The following is a 17,815-nucleotide window of genomic DNA, read 5'->3' as shown; positions in this document are numbered from 1 at the left end:
GCTCCCGAACGGCCCCCGCCAGCCCACCGCGGCCCCGCGCGCCCGCCCAACGGTCTGTCGGCCCGCCGCCGGCGCCGCGCTCACCATGGTGCTGGCCAGACCGGGCGCAGCCAGCGTCCCGCACAGCAGCGCCGGCTTCAGCAGGCGGCACAGGCGGCTGAGGTTCATCGCGGCGGCGGGGGCGCCGGAGGCAGCGGCTCCTCCCCTCGCCGAGCCGACCAATGGACGCGCGCCGGCGCGCCTCTCCTCCCCGCCCTAGGCCACGCCCATCGGCTCCCTCATTGGTCGGACGCGCGGGAGGGGCGGACCCATGGTGACGCCAGCCAATGGGAGGGCGGGGTCGGGGGGAGAGCGGCTCCGCTGCCGTGGGCGACTGCGCATGCTCGCCGGCGGGCGGGCTGCGGGATCTACGCAGGCGGTCGGTTGTTGGGTTTAGGACAGTTATCCGGGTGGTTGACCGCAGCGCCGCGGGTTGCCGGACAACTTGACATACTACTGGAAACCCGTGGTGGGGGGCTCGAACTCGCAGAAAAACCGCCCCAGCTCTTTGAACAGTGGAGGTTTTCTGTTAAAAGTTAATAAAGTCACACGGGGTCGGTCTCCGGCTCACTCGCGACTGCGGTGTCGCCGCGGGGGTGCCTCGTCCGGCCCGTGGGCCCAGAGAAGGCCGGAGGCCACCCCGCGGCGAGCGCCCGCCGTTAGAAGGGGCACGTGAGCCGGGGGCCACTAAGCAGGTGACCGTTAGCGGGCCCCGGCGGCCGCGAGGACGCGCAGGTGTGTACGGGCAGGAGCGGCCCACGGTGCACGGCCGTCTGCACGCGGGGCGGGAGTGCTCGACCTCGGGGTTTAGGACTTGTTTTCACTCCGGTTCTGGCATTTGGCCAGGGCGGTGCAGAAAACACACCCGCCCACTCTTGGGAACCGAGTCCAGAAATTCCTCGGCGGGCGGGCTGCCCCCGCTCCCAGCCGAGACTGGACTTTGACCTGTGCTGCAATCAGCCTCTTGCCCCCTCTCCGACCCTCCCTGGACCGTCGCTGCAGAGGCCTTGGGGGCAGGACTGTCTGGGCTTGGCTCACTTGGTGGGGGGCAGTGAGACCCCTTCTCTGCCTCCCACCCAGGCCTGCCCAAGTGCTGGCCAAGTTTGGTGGTAAAGGCAGCGGAATGGGGAAACCCATTCCAGGGTCCACTTCCCCATTTCTTGTCTTGCACAACCCTCAGCACAGGGTGTCCTACCTCCAGCCCAGCTGGCTACCAAAGGCCCACTTGTCAGGGGCACCTCTTGGAGGGGAGCCCCCATTGTCTCTGCTGGGCAGACTCATTTCTCAAAAAGCACCCGGTCCCCCTCTACTGCTGCCTCCCTGGAACAACGCGGGGGGGGGGGGCATGGCTGTGTTGTCTGAATCATGGAACTGTGCACGGGCCTTGCCAGCTTCTCTGGGTCCCAAGGCCCGCCTGCTCCCATGAGCCCTTCCTTTCTCCTCTCTTCCTGTGGAACAGCAAGACTACCTAAAGGCCACAGCCGTTGCTGTATCCACCTGTTACCCATACCTGGGCCCTCTCGGGGGACCATCCAGGCCAGCCTTCCTTGGACCCAGCCTCCTTCCCCCTCCCCCGGACCCAGGTTCCAACAATCCTGCCTAGTCCCCTTACTCAGATTTGCGCGTTCCGGCAACCTAGACAGATGCCATTTCTCCCATCTTAAGATCTGCTCCTAGCCCTCTCCGCCTTTGGCCCCCTCTCCCCTTGGCATCCGCGTCCTCATCTCTAACTCCTTTCCTCCCCTGATCCCACCTGGCTGGACGCCCTCCTGATCTGCCCCCTTCAGGGTCTCCCGACAGTGTGTGCTCGGCTCAGCCCCTGCCTGATCTTCAGGTCTGCTCAGACTCGCTATTTGGTGACCTTGCTGATGGGTCTCCCTCCTCCTCCTCCAGACACCTTCTTCACCCCGTTGGAGGCCACCTGGCCCCTCCCGCTGCTCTTTATTCTGCTCAGGAGAGGTCCTGTAACACTGCTGGCAGCTGATGCTGCAATCCTGAGCCAGGTCCCCTGTGAAGTGGGTGTTGTCCTTGCTTCTGTTCCACAAGACAGGGGGAAGGGAGGCATTTAGGCAGAAAAAAGGTTGAGTAATGTGCCTTGGTTCACGCGGCCACAGCTTCAGGGTCTGTGCCCTCCCCTCCTCTTGGCAAGGTTTCCGATCTGTTTGGTGACCTCATCCAGGCTCCAGTCTCCGGTGACTCCCACATGTCTGTCTCCACTTGGACCTTGCCTGGGATTCCAGACTAATACCCCATTGTCTCCTCGACATTTCTCCTTGGGGCGACAGGAACCTTTCTTTCTCTTTTTCAGTTTTATTTTCTTAAAGATTTTATTTATTTATCTGACAGAGAGATAGAGCCAGAGAGCACAAGTGGAGGGAATGGCAGAGGGAGAGGGACAAGCAGGCTCCCCACTGAGCAGGGAGCCCGATGTGGGACTCAATCCGAGGCCCCTGGGATCAAGACCTGAGCAGAAGGCAGATGCTTAACCATCTGAGCCACCCAGGCGCCCTCTTTCTTTCAATTTTAATTTTAATTTATTTTCTTAAAGATTTTTTTATTTATTTAAGAGAAAGTGAGAGACTGAGAGAGAGAACACGAGTGGGGGGAAGAGCAGAGGGAGAGGGAGAAGCAGACTCCCCGCTGAGCAGGGAGCCTGACACAGGGCTCCATCCCAGGACCTGAGATCTTGACCTGAGCAGGAGGCAGACATTTAATCGACTAAGCCACCCAGGCGCCCCAATTTTAATTTATTTTTAAAGTAATCTCTATGCCCAAGGTAGGGTTGGAACTCATGCTTCATCAACTGAGCCAGCCAGGTGCTCCTGGAGCCCCATTCTTTTCTTTTAAAAAAAAATTATTTATTAGAGAGAAAGTGCATGAAGGAGTCAGGGGAGGTGCAGAGGGAGAGGGAGAGAGAAAATCCCCAGCAGACTCCCCACTGAGCTGGGAGCGCAACTCGAGGCTCAATCCCATGACCCTGAGACCATGACTTTAGCTGAAATCAAGAGTCAGAAGCCTAACCAGCTGAGCCACCCAGGCGCCCTCCCAGCCCCTTTCTTATCTGCCGCCTACACCTGTTTCTCCCTGGTCTGTTGGTCCTGGCAGCTCTGTTCCTCCTCCCTGTCTTTCTCTTCTCCACATCCTGTCCACCGGCAAATCCTGTGAGGTCCACCTTCAGAACACCAGGAGCCCGCCCTCTGCTCACCCCCGACCCATCTGTGGCCTGTCCTCTCCTTGGTCTCTCTGCGGAAATGCTGACAGTGGCTGAAAAAGAAAACCCAGCCTTTTCAACCCAACCAACAAGGCCTCCCGGGGTTTGCCCCACTACACCCTCTAACCCCCTCCCCTTCCCCTCCCCACACACGGCTCCTTGCTGCCAACACACCAGGCAAAGTGCAGCCTCAGGGCCTTTGCACACGATGTGCCCTCTGCCCTACACACCTTTCTTCAGACATTCCCACAGCTTCCTCCCCCTCCTTCGGCCTTTCCCTGACCTCCCTGTTTGAAACTGAAAATCTCCCATCTCGCTTAGCTCCCATCTTCCATAGCACTGTCACCTTCTAATGTCCTTGTTGTGCTCACGGTTTCTGTGTGTCTCCCTGGACTGTGAGGTGGGCTTGGCCGGTTTTGTTCACCCGCTCTGGGAATGTATCTCCGAGGGAGAAGTCCCTGGCGGCCTCCAATGGGGTAAGCGCTGGGCGGGGAGAAGGGCGGACGCGCAGTCGGGGTTGGGGCTGCGGGATATGCGGGCAGAGACCTGCTGGCTCTCAGGAGATAGGACGGGGGGACACAAAGGTGGGAGCACTTCCTGAGCCCAGGAGCCGTTCCAAAAACTCCGTCCCTTTAGAGGCTTAGTCCTCTGAAACGGAGACACTTAATTTCCATTGTACAGAAGGGAAAACTGAAGCTCATGGGCATTAAGCTGGACGCGGCCCACAGCAGTTGGATGCATATTTATGGAGGGCCTGCTAAGTTGCCCGCCCGTCTCTGGTAGAGAGGCGAGCGACCGCTGAGCCCGTCCGGGCCTCAGTTTCCCCGCCCACACCTCGCCTCTGCCTCTCGGGAGTCTATGATGGGAGCTGAGCGGAAACCACAACTCCCGAGAGGCGCCGCGGCCAAGGCCACGCGAGAACTGCCGAGGCGAGAGTGGGCGGTTCCGTTCGCTCGGTTCTCGTGCAGCCAACCGGAGCCCTCGGAAGGTCCGGGCTGCCCTCGGCGCTGCCGCCCACGAAGGTCTCTGGAGTCAGGCGTTCGCTGTCGACAGCCCCGCACGGGGCGGAGCGGGGGCTTGACCGGGGCTCGGCGCAGGCGCAGTCAGCGCGGGTCCTGCCGCGTTGACTGAGAGCGGCGGCGGCCATGGACGACGAGGAGGAGACGTACCGGCTGTGGAAGATCCGCAAGACCATCATGCAGGTGCGCCTGCGTGGCTGACGCGGGGAGGGCGGGCCTCGCTGCGCCGGGCGAGCCGGGCACGCGGCGGCTCGGGAGGGCGGAGCGGACGGGTCGGGGAGGAGAGCCGGGGGCCCGGGGGAGGGTCTCGGTCGAGCGGGAGGGAGGAGGCGGCAGACCCGCGTCCTTCTGCCCGGCCGTGCTCCCGGGGGGCTTTAGCTCTCCTCCGCGTGCCGGACACACAGCCCCAGAGCCGGGGGCGTGGGCGGAGCTCTGCCGCTCAGCCGGCCTGACCTGCCGTCTAGGGGTCTTCCCGTCCGGCGGTTGCTTCCCGGCCACCAGCTTTGAGTTACTCGGGCCGATCAGGACGACGACTAATAGCAGCAAGCTGGCTGAGCATCGCTGCGTGCCACGCGGTTTAACCGCCCCGTGGGAGGGGACTCAAATCCTGCCTGGACTAAACCCAGGCAGCGGCTTGCAGGGTCTCCTTATCACTTTGCAAAGTTAGCGTAAGAGAGGAAACAAAACAGCTGTGCCTGTGGCTGACAGCGCCGGGGGCCCCGGGGGCTCTGCGCCAAGAATCGAGCCAGGGGTCTCCTGGGGGAAGAGGGGCGGGCGCGGGGCTGAGCAGCAGCTCTGACCTTTCCTTTCTCTCTCTGGGTCCTCTTCGATCTGTCCCCTCAAAGAACCTTGACTCCTGAGTACTGGCTCGCAGCCTTTGTCCGGTTTTCCAGCCAGAGTCTGCCCTGGCCTGCCCCGCAGCGCCCCTCCCACCCCGCTGCCTCCACGTGCCCCAGACCCCAGGGCCATAGCTCTGCCCCTGCTTCCCAATCACAGCCTGTCTCCGAAGCTCAGGATAAGATGACAACACGTGCGTGACAGCTGGCTCTGTGCAGGAGCTCTCTTGGGGTGTGTCCTGGTCCTTGTCCTTACTTGCTCCTTCCTCTCTGACCTCTACATGCATCTGTCACACCAGGCCCCAAAAACCTGTGTCATTCTCCGTAGGGGCCTCATCCGACTTGAGCTCTTCCCGCCATCCCTCCTCTGCCTTGAGCTCACCTAGCTAGTTCTCTCTGCAGCTGTGCCATGACCGTGGCTACCTGGTGACCCAGGATGAGCTGGACCAGACACTGGAAGAGTTCAAGGCCCAGTTTGGGGACAAGCCGAGTGAGGGGCGGCCACGGCGCACAGACCTCACAGTGCTGGTGGCCCACAACGATGACCCCACTGACCAGATGTTCGTCTTCTTCCCAGGTGAGGGCCTTGCCGGTCCTGGTGGCTGTGTGCCTCCTAGGGATCACGGTTCTAGTAGACCCATTCAGGGGCCTTCTCAGGGGTCAGCTCATAGCAGCTGCCTGCTGGGTGACCTAGTGTCTACACCTACCCTTTTATTCTGCCCAGTCTGGGAAGAAAGCTCCCCCTCCCCACTGAGGACGAGGCCATTGATCTCTGACTTGTCTGAGCACTTTTTCTGGTTCCTCCCTCTTTCATCCTTGATGGTTTTCTGTCTAGCAGGATTATCACAGGCCTCCCCGGTCGGCCCCTAGTTCCTTCCTGACGTCAGACTCACCTGTGTCCTCTCTGACCCCACCTGACAGCCCGCCTTCCACTCCCCGTGCTTCCCATTCCCCACAGCTCCTTCCTGTGCTGCTGCAGGGTTCTCGCCCTGTCCTGGGCCTGGTCCACCCCCTCAGCACACTCTTTCCTCCTTGCTCTGCCTGCTCAGTGTCCACCTGTCATCCTTGGAGACTGAGTTCAGGTGCCTCCTCTTCCAGGAGCCCTTCAAAGTCTCAGGTTGAGCGAAAAGCCCACCACGGGTGTCCCAGGACCCCTGTGCTTCTCTGTCTTGGCCCCTGCTGCACTGAGGCAGCCTGGTTGTAAAGCCCATAAAGGTTGGGAGGCCGTGTGTGTGGTGAGCACCCTGGGGGCCCAGGCCCCTGCCTAGAATCAAGGGTTAGCAAACATTTGCAGGATGGACCCCACCGGTACCTTTACAAAAAGCGCCCCCATGTGTGAGGCGTGTTTACCGGAAGCCTTGCTGCCTAATCACGTGCCTCCCCGTGGAGCTCTCAGCCTCCTCGGAACCTGCCTGGTGGCAGGGCCTTCCCCGGAGTTGGACGGGGGGTGTCGTGTTCACGAACGGGCCCCAGGACAGGACTGAGTTTCCCGCCGTGTTAGTCCACGCGGACCGGCCTCTTCAGCAGCGCTCTGATCCCTTCCCCATGCTGGAGGTAGGATGTCTGAGACCAGGGTGTTGGCAGGGCTGGATCCCCTGAGGCCTCGCTCCGGCAGGCCTGACAGCCGTCTCCATGTCCTCATAGGGTCGACCCTCTGCATCTCTGTGTCCTCACATGTTCTTAGAGGGCTGCTAGTCTTCCCGCTAAGGTCTACCCTAACGACCTTGTTTAGATTTAACCATCTCTTTAAAGACTTTGTTCTCGAGTACGGTCACATTGGAGGTACTAGGAGTTAGGACTCTAACACAAGGATTTTGGGGGACACAGCTCTGCCCCTGATGCTGCCTGTCAGGTGAGGGTCTGAGGAGATGTGCTGCATGCACAGAAAGGCCTGCCTGGGAGCCCCGCACACGTCCTGGCGCTTGCTGACCTTCCGCTAGGCTCAGAAGGTCCGGCAGGTCTGGCTATGCAGGGATGGGACTGTCGTCCCTCAGGTCAGCTGACCATGTCCCTCTGGACACGCAGCCACCTTGGCGCCCGGACCAGGCGAACCACTTCATCTGGGAGGTTCACAGACCTCGGAGCCACTGAGGCAGTACACCGACTGGACTCCCAAATCCTCGTTCGAGAGAGGGACCCGTTAGGTGGGGAGATGCAGGCCACCTTTCAGCTCCCCGGGAGATGCGGAGGAGAACCCACACCCCGGTTCCTGATGGTTTTATGGGGAAGCTGAGGCCCCAGAGAGAAGGGCCTGTTCCCGAGCGACACTGGGACCCCTTGGCAAGGTAGAGCTAGGACGCAGGGACCCCCAGGGAAGAGGGGCCCTTGCAGTGTAGACCACCATGTCTTCTGTCCCCAGAGGAGCCGAAAGTGGGAATCAAGACCATCAAGGTGTACTGCCAGCGGATGCAGGAGGAGAACATCACCCGGGCCCTCATCGTGGTGCAGCAGGGCATGACCCCCTCCGCCAAGCAGGTGGGCCTGTGTGTGGTCCCCTTCCCCGGGCCCTGCTGACAGTCCTCGCCCAGGGTGGGCATGCTGCCCGCCAGCCCCTGGTGGTGTCAGCCCCGTGTCCTGATGGGGCCTCGGGAGCTTGGGATCTGAGAAGGAGCGGCTTTCCTACGTGGGCCTCCCAAAGCCAGCCCAGCATTGTCATGGCCGATGCCCGCTGAGCAGAGAAGCCAGAACTGGGACGCGGCCCATGTGGGTGCCCGTGTCCCTGAATGGAGGTTGGTGTTTGGGATTGGTGGGCCAGCAAGCAGTCTTGTCCCTGTGCAGAGTTCTCACAGCCCCACTAGCACAGGGACATCCGTGGGAGCATTTTGTCAGATATGACTGTGACACCAGGCTGAGGCCTTGGAAGTGTGTCGGGGCAGGCGGGTCCTTCCTCCTCGAGAAGTCCCGCTGCCCAGTGGTGGGATTCCCTGATTGTGACGCATGGCACCTTACTGAGGTGTGAGAATAAACCCCCTTTGGCTGCCCGCTCGCCGTCAGCCTCTGGGGAAGAGATGGGGTGGCGTGGTCCTGGCCCTTGGCTGTGTGTGAGGGTCGGCGTCTCTTCCAGTCTCTGGTCGACATGGCCCCCAAGTACATCCTGGAGCAGTTTCTGCAGCAAGAGCTACTCATTAACATCACGGAGCACGAGGTAGGGGCCCGAGTGCGAGGGCTGCTTGGGGATGGCAGAGATGTGGCCCCCGCCAGAGCGTAAGAGGGTCATGGGGACACGTCCAGGTGCCAGCGCTCCCCGTTTCGGGGGAGAAGGTCTGCTGAAGGAAGCAGAGCAGGGGTCTCCGAGTGTGGCCCTGGGCGGGAAGCAGCACATCACCCGGGAACCTGCCAGGGGTCAGGAAGCTGGGGGGCGGGGTGGGGGATGGAATCTGTTTTCCCAGGAGCCCCAGTGTCCCCACATTGTGCCCCCGGCCCGTCTGCAGGAGCTGCAGGCTCTAGCCCCCATCCACATGTGGAGTCAGGAGCAGGGTGGGGTTGTAGCCAGGACCTCTGTGGTGTCCTTGGGCGCCTGGGTGCGTGGTTCACGCCAAGGAAACAGCCCACGCTGCTCCCCTGTTGCGCATGGGGGCGCAGTGGGGTCTCTTGCACCCACGGAGACTCAGCTTTTCCTCTTGGCAGCTGGTCCCAGAGCACGTCGTCATGACCAAGGAGGAGGTGACAGAGCTGCTGGCCCGGTAGTATCCTTTTGCCCCCTGCCCTGGGCCCGTCTCCTCCCCTCCCACCCGCACGCCCCCACTCCCACCCCAGCCAGCTGAGCCTGGCTTTTTCCCTGACTGAGCTGCTCAGTAAACTGCGAGAGAACCAGCTGCCCAGGATCCAGGCCGGAGACCCGGTGGCACGCTACTTTGGGATAAAGCGAGGGCAGGTAAGGAGTTCCACCCCAGCCCCCTTTAGAGCCAGGGCCGCCGTCACGCCGGCTCCTCACCCAGGCCCAGGGTCCACTGTGCGGCCCCACCCCAGCCCCTGCTTTCTCACGTGCACAGGTGGTAAAGATCATCCGGCCCAGCGAGACTGCGGGCAGGTACATCACCTACCGGCTGGTGCAGTAGTGGCCCGGCGCGCGGGTGAGACACAGCTCGCAGGTGGGGTGCGCGCTGTGGCCGCGGGGCCTGTGGGGTGTGGGGGCGGGACTCTCCCTGTTGGGGTGCAGGAAGGGCCCATCTGTCCCAGGAGTGAGCCCCGTCTTCCTGTCCCAGCCCAGTTCTCTGTGTCACCTCCCGGGGGGGCTTGGAGGCAACCCCACTTCCCATTCGGCTGGTCTCGCCTCACACAACAGATGTGACACATGGTCGTCCTTCCTTCTCTCTCCCACCCTGCAGCCTGGAGACAGATGGGGCTGTGGCTACCCCACCCCCCAGGAACTGTACCACTGCTGCTCTGGACCCCGGGGTGGCCTCACCTGGATGCCGAGTCCCACCCTGGACCCTGCATGAGCATGCCTCTGGAGGGGACAGGACGCCACAGGGTGGCCCGCGGCAGCTGGTGACCCACAGCAGTCCTGGCTCAAGTCTCTGGCCAGCCCCCTCCACGGTGCTGTCGCCGGGCCCCACCGGGGTGGCCCCAAGGCTGGCTGTGAGCACACCCGGGGCCGCAGGGAGGGAGTTGCTATTTGATGCCAGGTGTTTTAAAAATTAAATGTATTTGAGTGAATAACTGGCCCGTGTGGAGAAGCAAGGCGGAATGGCAGGTTTGCAGCGAGTGGCCACACTCGAGGCTGTAGCCCTGGGCCTGCCCCCTCGTTCTGCGGCACCTGCTCCCCGTCCCCCAGGGTGGCCACGTCCAGGCACGTCCCTGTCCAGAGCCTGCGGTGGGCGGGCAGCGTGGGGCAGGGCGGCGCTGCTAGTTGCTCTCGGCTCTCCTGGTGCTTTTCTTGCATCGAGGTTTGTGGTCAGGTTGCCCGGTTTTCCCCGTTAGCATCTGATTTCAGGAGGGCTTCCTGGCGTGGGTTAGAAGGTTTGCTTTTCTTTTTGTTCTGAGAACGGCGTTGTTGAGATCGAGTTCACGTGCCGCGGCGTGTTCGCAGCACACCGCTCAGTGGCGTTTAAGTCCCCTGCCCCCCGCCTTTCTCAACCTCCCAGAATCCCGGGTGGCCTCCAACGACTCCGACTCCGAGGCAGAGGCCTCAGACCTGCTGTCCCCAGCGGACAGGGGCGCCGCACACCACCTCAGTTTCCTGCAGAAGCAGGGCAGCGAGGCCAGCGTGGAGGAGGGCCAGGGCAGCCGCAGCGGCAGTGAGGAGCGGCTGGGAGCCGCGGCCGGGGAGGCCGGGGACGGGGAGGGCCTGGCCCAGCGGCTTTCCGAGTACAATGCCAACCAGTGCAACAACGTGGCCGAGGTCCGGCTGCCCGCCATGAGGCTCCGCGGTGGGCGTGCCGAAGCAGGCGCGGGCCAGGACAGGCAGCCGGAGTTTGTCTAGCTGGGGCCCTGGGCAGGCCGATGCAGTAGCTGAGGAGGTCTCTGTGCATGTCCAGTCACTGTGAGGCCTCCTCCTCCAAGCCCAATGCGTTGGGGGCATTGCCAGCTGCCGTTTCCAGAAGCTTCCAGGAGCACGGGGTGAGGCTCAGGCCTGCCCCATGTCTGCCTGCGTGCCAGGAGCCATGTGAACAGAGAAGCCACGTACGCCCCCGCTGAGTGGCCCTGCTCTCGGGGCCAGCCACCCTGTGGGCCACTGCGCCACCACGGAAGGCCATGCTGGAAGCCAGATGGCAGAGGCCAAAGGCGGCATCGGGCACTGCGGGGTGTAGGCACGTGGTGAGGTCTGTCCTGGGTCACGATGTAGGTTTTTCAAATGCACATTTATTTTGCTTACAATAAAGTTTTAAATCTGAGCCCATCTTCTCTGGCGGCGGGAGGGGAACGCAGAGGCCCACAGCCCCTCCTCAGTCCCTTGCCGGAGAGCTCTCTCGGGAAGAGAGGCGCCACCACAGAACAGCCCAGTTAGGTGCCTTCCAGGCTGGCCGTGCACACACAGGGCCTGTGTGTGCACGGCCAGCCTGGAAGGCACCTAACTGGGCTGTTCTGTGGTGGCGCCTCTCTTCCCGAGAGAGCTCTCCGGCAAGGGACTGAGGAGGGGCTGTGGGCCTCTGCGTTCCCCTCCCGCCGCCAGAGAAGATGGGCTCAGATTTAAAACTTTATTGTAAGCAAAATAAATGTGCATTTGAAAAACCTACATCGTGACCCAGGACAGACCTCACCACGTGCCTACACCCCGCAGTGCCCGATGCCGCCTTTGGCCTCTGCCATCTGGCTTCCAGCATGGCCTTCCGTGGTGGCGCAGTGGCCCACAGGGTGGCTGGCCCCGAGAGCAGGGCCACTCAGCGGGGGCGTACGTGGCTTCTCTGTTCACATGGCTCCTGGCACGCAGGCAGACATGGGGCAGGCCTGAGCCTCACCCCGTGCTCCTGGAAGCTTCTGGAAACGGCAGCTGGCAATGCCCCCAACGCATTGGGCTTGGAGGAGGAGGCCTCACAGTGACTGGACATGCACAGAGACCTCCTCAGCTACTGCATCGGCCTGCCCAGGGCCCCAGCTAGACAAACTCCGGCTGCCTGTCCTGGCCCGCGCCTGCTTCGGCACGCCCACCGCGGAGCCTCATGGCGGGCAGCCGGACCTCGGCCACGTTGTTGCACTGGTTGGCATTGTACTCGGAAAGCCGCTGGGCCAGGCCCTCCCCGTCCCCGGCCTCCCCGGCCGCGGCTCCCAGCCGCTCCTCACTGCCGCTGCGGCTGCCCTGGCCCTCCTCCACGCTGGCCTCGCTGCCCTGCTTCTGCAGGAAACTGAGGTGGTGTGCGGCGCCCCTGTCCGCTGGGGACAGCAGGTCTGAGGCCTCTGCCTCGGAGTCGGAGTCGTTGGAGGCCACCCGGGATTCTGGGAGGTTGAGAAAGGCGGGGGGCAGGGGCGGGGCGAGACAGGACAGACAGACATGTGACCAGGAGGGCCCCGGGGTCCACCGCCTGACACGCTCGGCTCCTGCCCCCGCCGCCCCCCCCCATGCGCAGCCAGAGGGGCAGCCTCCGCCCACGAAGCCGTTGCCGTGTGCAGGGGACGCCCTCTGGTGTCTGCCCAGCACCTCAGAAAGCCGTCTCTGGGCTGGTATTTGCAACAGGTCAGACGAGCGAGCTCTCCGTGAGAGACAAACCCACAGCCCGCGTGGCATCCAGGCACCTGACATGGCTCCGTGATGCCACATCACCCGGCAGCCTGCCCAGCTGTCCCAGCCACTCACCTGGGCCCCCGTCCACAGCCTCCTCCTGCAGGGGGAAGGCAGCCCCCACACTCGCCTCTGGGTAGGGCACCTGTACCACTGCCTCGGCCCGCTGTGCGTACACGCCGTCCTGCAGGTGACGGAACGGGGCTCAGGGAGGGCCTATCCCCATCTCTGTTCTTGGTTTCATAAATTGACTAAAAACTGAAGCCTAAAACTTGTTAGCACCCTGTGCAACTGTACATGTGATGACACCAGGTCCTGTGCTGTACATGAGCTGTGCTTGTCCCATGGGGGCAGCAGGCTAAGGTCCGGTGTGGACCCCAGCGTGTCCTGCCACCCCTGCACACCCGCGGGCCCCAGGAGAGGGGTGACAGACTGTCCACAGGGACCAGCGCACGAGAGTGAGATGCTGGGAAACCAGGCACGGAGAGCTCGTGGAAGTGAGAGCCGGCAGCACGCGAGCCCGAGCCTGAGGACGTGCTGGAGGCAGCGCAGAGATGGAGACGGGTGGGGCCGGGCTCCAGAGGCTGGTGGAGGAGGCGTGGCTCTCCCCCCAGAGTCGAGCACCGCCCCCATCGGTTCTTTGCTTAGAAGACGCCTCTGAGGCCCCGCCTGACCGCCCTGCTGAAACCGAGGCTCTCGGTGCCGGCCCTGTTCAGGGTGGGCAGCCCTGGGGCCCGCCGCCGCTCTCACCTGGCCCCCAGGCACGTCCTCGGGCTCCTCCTCGAAGATGAGGCCATAGTGGGCGATGAGGGTCTCCACGACGCGGGCCTGGTGGGGGTAGTCGACCAGGGAGGACAAGGACACCGTGGCCTCGGTGGGCCTGGGCCGCAGCAGCGTGGGTCCGAACACAATGCCCAGGTTCCCCGGAGTCATCTTGTTGTCCTGCTCCACCTCCACGATCCTAGCGGTCACGCGGATGCAGGAGCAGCTGTGAGCGGCCCCCCCAGGCTCCCCCGGGCCCCGCCGACCCGGCCCCCTGCCTGGCCGGCCCCCACCTGCGCAGATGCCGCAGCAAGTACTGCAGTGTGGCCCGGTTCTCGGGGGGCAGGTCCTGCAGGAGCTCCCGCAGCCGGCCCGCCATGGCTGTGGCCGTGGCCTCGCTCTCGGCAGTGTCCGGCCGGCCCCGGGACGCCGCCTTGGCCTCTGCCTCCGCCTTCAGACTGTCCTTGGCCAGTCCCACAAGCTCGTGGTAGAGGCGGAAGGAGATGATAGGTTCAGGCAGCTGCGGGCGACAGGTTGGTGGGGTCCGCGGCCCCGGCCCGGCGGCCCTTCCCCTGTCCTTGCCGGGCGCGTGCTCGGCCCCGGCCCCCCGTCCCTCCCCACCTGCCGCAGGTAGAGTTTGAGGACGTTGCTGATGTCGTGGGGCGAGGCCTGTGACAGCTCCACCAGCTCCTTGCCGTTCTCGAACGCCTGGCACAACTTCTCCACGCGCGTCTTCACCCCGTTGACGCGGTAGATGCCCTGTGGGGTCTGCCGTCAGCCCGGGCCTGCGCCCCACCGCGCCCCACCGCCAACCCCGCCGGGACGGAGCCCCCCCGCACCCTCGTGGCGGTCACCTTGGTGTGCAGGGCCCGCTGCTCGATCTCGCAGACACACTTCTTGATGATGAAGGGCACGCCGTCGGGCGTGCTCCGGGCCGCTTGCGCGAAGTCCTGGCCAAAGAGCTGCAGGCGGCCTTGGAGCTTCTTGTGCCCGCACTGGATGGCCAGCGTGTCCAGGCACTTCTTGTGGCAGGCCAGGCAGCACTGCGGCGGGCAGGCGGGCAGGCGGGCGCCGAGTGAGGGGCCCTCCAGCCCACGCCCGCCTCCTCCCAGAGCCCTCCTGACCGGCTCTCCCCTCTTGGCTGGGCGCCGCGCCTCCGCCTGCCCCCCGGCCTGGCTCCTCTGCCGGCCCGGCCGGCCCCCCTCCAGGTCTTGGCCCTGGAGCTGACCTCTGCCGGCTCACTGCCCCCCAGGGCGCTCTGGGTCGCCACGTGTTCCCCTTGGCTCCCAGCTGAAGGGAGCCGGCTGAGCACATGTGCCCGGCCGTCCCAGCCCCACTCACCTCCTCGCACTCCGCGCCCTGGAAGTAGACGTAGCTGTTACACTCCCTGCACTTGGCCGGCGTGCGCAGCTTCCGCAGCCGGTGCGTGCGGGCGGCCTTGGACAGCCCCATGTTGCGGAAGGGCCCGCTGGGCATGGCCACCGGCAGTTCGGGGGCCATGCCGTTGAGGTCCGCTGGGGGGTGGGGCAGGTGGTCAGCCTCAGCAAGGCCGGTCAGGGCGGGCCCCACCGGCCAAGTCCAAAACCCCTCCCCGCCACGCCTGGCTCGGGCCCTCACCCTGCTCGAAGGCTGACGCCCCTGTGCTGCCCTCCTGGCCCACCAGCTCCTCGCTGGACGACATGGTGCCGCTGGAGGACATCCGATGCAACTTCAAGTCCTCTGAGCAGGAGACAGCTGTCAGGCACCCCAAGCCCACAGGGGTCGGGCCACGGGTCAGCCGGACCCTCCCCAGGGCTGGCTCGTGGCGGGTACGCTGTCCCTAGCCCTGCCTGCACGGCGAGTCCCCCCCCAGGCCCAGGCTGCTCTCCGCCCCCAGCTGCCAGACAGACAGGCCCCTTCACCTGAGCCAGGGCCGGGGTCCAGGATGCCCTCCGAGTCTGACATGGCGGTGGGCCACGACTTGTGCACCTGGTGTCCACGCCCACCTGCGGAAGGGGGTGTGTCCGGTGGGGGCCCACCCCCGCCCAGCACTCACCCCTGCGCTCCTTGGCAAGCGTGCCATCGCTGGGCCCACCTTCCTCCTCGGGGCTGCCGGTGGCCTCCGCCCCTGTGGTGTCGCTGACAAGGCTCCCCTTCCGGGTGCGCATGACCGGGGACCTGGAGGGACAGGACGGGGGTCACGGAAGCATCGGCACGCCCAGCCCCGTCTCGCGGTGGGGGGACGCCCCACGCCCCCAGGCACGTGCAGGTGGCCGCACCAGGCGTTGGTGGAGACGTGGGGCTCAAAGTCGTAGCGCACGTCGGGTTCCTCGTCGCGCTGCAGCTGGCCCACGTGGGAGGCGTACTGCTGCCCCGGGTCGTACAGCTTGCTGCTCTCACACAGCATCTGGAAGTGCACGGGCAGCGAGGCCGTCTGCATGTGCAACATCTGGTAGTAGGAGATGGTGGCCTGTGGCGGGCGGGGTGCTGCGTGTGAGCCACACCAGATGCACGGCTGACCCTCCCGGAGCACGGGCACGGGGACGCTGGGTGCGCACCGACTTGATGGTCTGGTCAGTCTGCCGGATGACTTCCTGGATCTGCCGCAGCACCGTCACCTTGGTGTCCTCCAGCTCCTGCTTCTGCGTCTTGGCGTCGGCCACACATGTCCGGTAGGTGGCCATGGCCTCCTCTGCCTGGAGGGGGCGAGGGGGCGCACAGAGCCCTCAGCCGGGTCCGGGCCCTCCGCCACCAGGCCCGCCGCAGAAACCCAGGCAGCAGCGGAGGGAGGGGAGCCGTTCCTGCAGGGTCCACCTCTGCCCCGTGTCCGGGGCCGCGGCCGCGGCCGCTGGGATCTGCCTTCCATGGGCCCCTCCCTGTCCACGCTCACCTTGTTCTTGGCCTCCTCCTCCAGACGCCGCCGCTTGTCCAGGGTCTTGGAGGCGGCGGCCCCGGGCCCAGTAACCGCCTGCTCCTCCTCGGCCTTGGCCGCCAGGAAGCGAGCCTTGCCGTGGTCCTCACAGCGCTGTGTGTAGCCCTGCTTGGCCTTGCGCAGGTTGGACTCCGCCTCTTGCTGTGGGCACAGGGGTGAGGACGCCGGTCCAGAGCCGTCCTCGGCTGGGCCTGGTCCCCCAGCTCCTCTCCCCGACCCGCAGCCAGAGGCGCGGTCAGGCACCGCAGCACGCACACGCGCCCAGCCCACCGCCCGGCCCAAGAGCTGATGGCAGGAGACCAGGAGGTGACACCTGCAGTGGGACCCCGGGAGGATCCTTGCAGCCCCCGGAGCAGGAACCCAAGCTCCGTGATCCTCCGAGGCCCATGCCCGCCCCCACCAGAGTGGCAGCCACGCTTCCGTCTCTCACTTCCCCTCATACGCAGGAGAACGGTGAGGCCTCCCCGGCAGGAAGCCAGGCACCCTCAGGCTCGGCAGGAAGAGCGCTCGGTCAGAAACCCAGTGGGCCTTCTGGGGGCCACACCGTGCAGCCTACACATCAGAGGCTTGAACGTCAACGAGCTTGTACAAGTACCAGGAGAAGCCGTGCGGCATATGTGAAAACAGTCTCGGTGTGGGGAGGCCTTAAATGCACGACACAAAAGACAGCTGACCCTCACAGGCTTCTGCCCAGAAAGACAGACTGAAGGTAAAATCAGAAGTCTAAACAAGCCAGGTGTGGGGGTGGTCTGTAGCTCCCATCAGCAAGGGCGGAGTTCTCTACCATGTCAAGAGCCCTGGCAAATCAATGAGAGACACACCCCCGTCCGATCCAAAGTGAGCAAAGGACAGGCAGTGAGGGTTTCGGGGGAAGAAAGCAGCGGTGGCTCAGGAGAGGCTCGCGGCCTCGCACCCCCCCAGCCGGCACGCTCTGGCGCCCACCGGAGACAAAGGTCCTGTCGCTCGTCCAACAGCTGGGCCCAAGCGCTCACAGCACTGGTGTCCGAAACCCCAACAGCCCAGCAATGACCAGAATGTCCACCAGTAGGATCTAGTGAAACCAGCCAAGCGGCCTCTACACCTGTGACAGGGACGGGACGCGGCTTGCGGAAGGGGGTGTCAAAGGCCAGGAGCAGAAGGGTGAGCCCTTGCAGAGGGCACAGAAGGGGAGGCGCGTTTGCTGGCGGCGCTGGAAGGGGCTGGGGGTGGAGGCCGCAGGCCCTGTTAGCAGAGCTGGAAAGCAAGCAAGGATACTAGTAGCTTCGGGAAAGTCTCAAACAGAACTGTGGGAAAGGGAAACGCGGAGGAACCGGCGCGCTCCAGACCTAGGAGAGCCTCAGACTCCCGCCAGCCCGGCCCGCTCTGGACTCCCGCCTGCACAGCCTGCAGTGGCGGGCCTGCTCCCGCTCGTGGCACCAAGGCCAGCCCCGTGCGGGCGCAGGAGGCCACGCCGCCAGCCTCCTCTTGCCACCCCCCCGCCCCGCCCCCGCTGGTGGGCGTACCAGCTTCCTCTGGGCGCGGTGCCACGACTCCTTAATCTCCTTCCTGCGCTTCTCATGCTCCAGCCGCCTCAGGTTCAGGGGCTGGGGGGACACGGTGTGAGCAGGCGGAGGCCCCGGCGCAGCCCCACCACACCCCACGCACCGCCCGCCCCGCCTGCCCGTCCGCCCGCACACCTGCATGAGGGTCTGGGTGTGCAGCGTGCCCACCGCCTGCACCATGCAGTGGCTGAACTCCAGGTCCTGCTCCAGCGCCAGGGAGTAGATGGACAGGAGGGGCATGTGGGGCTGTGGGGGGGAGGGGTGGCAGTCACAGGGCCGGGGCGGGGGCGGGGGCGGCCACATGGCCTCCCCATCCCAGCCTCCCCCGCTCCCTCCA

At 64.5% G+C, this 17,815-nt stretch overlaps 2 protein-coding genes across 7 annotated transcripts in view; one reads left to right on the top strand and one right to left on the bottom strand.

The window, feature by feature from the left end:
* The first annotated feature begins 4,297 nt into the window (after positions 1-4,297).
* On the top strand, positions 4,298-9,764 carry POLR2E (RNA polymerase II, I and III subunit E). 2 transcript variants are annotated; one of them, XM_019804088.2, is made up of 8 exons: positions 4,298-4,452; positions 5,508-5,682; positions 7,465-7,580; positions 8,170-8,250; positions 8,733-8,791; positions 8,901-8,979; positions 9,098-9,178; positions 9,434-9,764. In XM_019804088.2, the coding sequence occupies exons 1-7, from the start codon at positions 4,396-4,398 to the stop codon at positions 9,161-9,163; spliced, it is 633 nt and encodes a 210-aa protein (XP_019659647.1). In that variant the 5' UTR covers positions 4,298-4,395; the 3' UTR covers positions 9,164-9,178; positions 9,434-9,764. The 2 variants fall into 2 exon arrangements, with proteins under 2 accessions (XP_019659647.1, XP_019659646.1); XM_019804087.2 differs by having other exon boundaries at positions 9,098-9,196.
* A 1,467-nt stretch (positions 9,765-11,231) lies between these two features.
* Positions 11,232-17,815, bottom strand: part of ARHGAP45 (Rho GTPase activating protein 45) — an 11,671-nt gene continuing 5,087 nt past the window's right edge. For 2 of the 5 annotated variants that reach the window (XM_034657358.1, XM_034657357.1), the window contains exons 9-23: positions 17,614-17,724; positions 17,440-17,520; positions 15,896-16,078; positions 15,564-15,701; positions 15,285-15,475; positions 15,062-15,183; positions 14,928-15,011; positions 14,644-14,760; positions 14,368-14,540; positions 13,881-14,069; positions 13,648-13,785; positions 13,320-13,546; positions 13,015-13,225; positions 12,340-12,448; positions 11,232-11,981 (exon numbers count right to left, since the gene is read on the bottom strand). In XM_034657358.1, coding sequence (XP_034513249.1) covers positions 11,644-11,981; positions 12,340-12,448; positions 13,015-13,225; positions 13,320-13,546; positions 13,648-13,785; positions 13,881-14,069; positions 14,368-14,540; positions 14,644-14,760; positions 14,928-15,011; positions 15,062-15,183; positions 15,285-15,475; positions 15,564-15,701; positions 15,896-16,078; positions 17,440-17,520; positions 17,614-17,724 — 2,412 coding nt within the window. In that variant the 3' untranslated portion in view covers positions 11,232-11,643. The remainder of the gene's footprint in view (positions 11,982-12,339; positions 12,449-13,014; positions 13,226-13,319; positions 13,547-13,647; positions 13,786-13,880; positions 14,070-14,367; positions 14,541-14,643; positions 14,761-14,927; positions 15,012-15,061; positions 15,184-15,284; positions 15,476-15,563; positions 15,702-15,895; positions 16,079-17,439; positions 17,521-17,613; positions 17,725-17,815) is intronic. The other 3 variants (XM_034657360.1, XM_034657359.1, XM_034657361.1) reach the window with 2 other exon arrangements.

This window comes from Ailuropoda melanoleuca, chromosome 4, assembly GCF_002007445.2.
Source record: "Ailuropoda melanoleuca isolate Jingjing chromosome 4, ASM200744v2, whole genome shotgun sequence".
NCBI classification, from domain to species: Eukaryota; Metazoa; Chordata; class Mammalia; order Carnivora; family Ursidae; genus Ailuropoda; species Ailuropoda melanoleuca.
Note: the sequence above shows the minus strand (reverse complement) of the source record. Positions and strands in the feature narration are given on the sequence as shown.

Coding starts and splice junctions, on each gene's coding strand:
- POLR2E (XM_019804088.2), top strand. CDS start 4,396: ATGGACGACGAGGAGGAGACGTACCGGCTGTGGAAGATCCGCAAGACC. Junction 5,683..7,464: donor GATGTTCGTCTTCTTCCCAG/GTGAGGGCCTTG, acceptor TTCTGTCCCCAG/AGGAGCCGAAAGTGGGAATC. Junction 7,581..8,169: donor TGACCCCCTCCGCCAAGCAG/GTGGGCCTGTGT, acceptor CGTCTCTTCCAG/TCTCTGGTCGACATGGCCCC.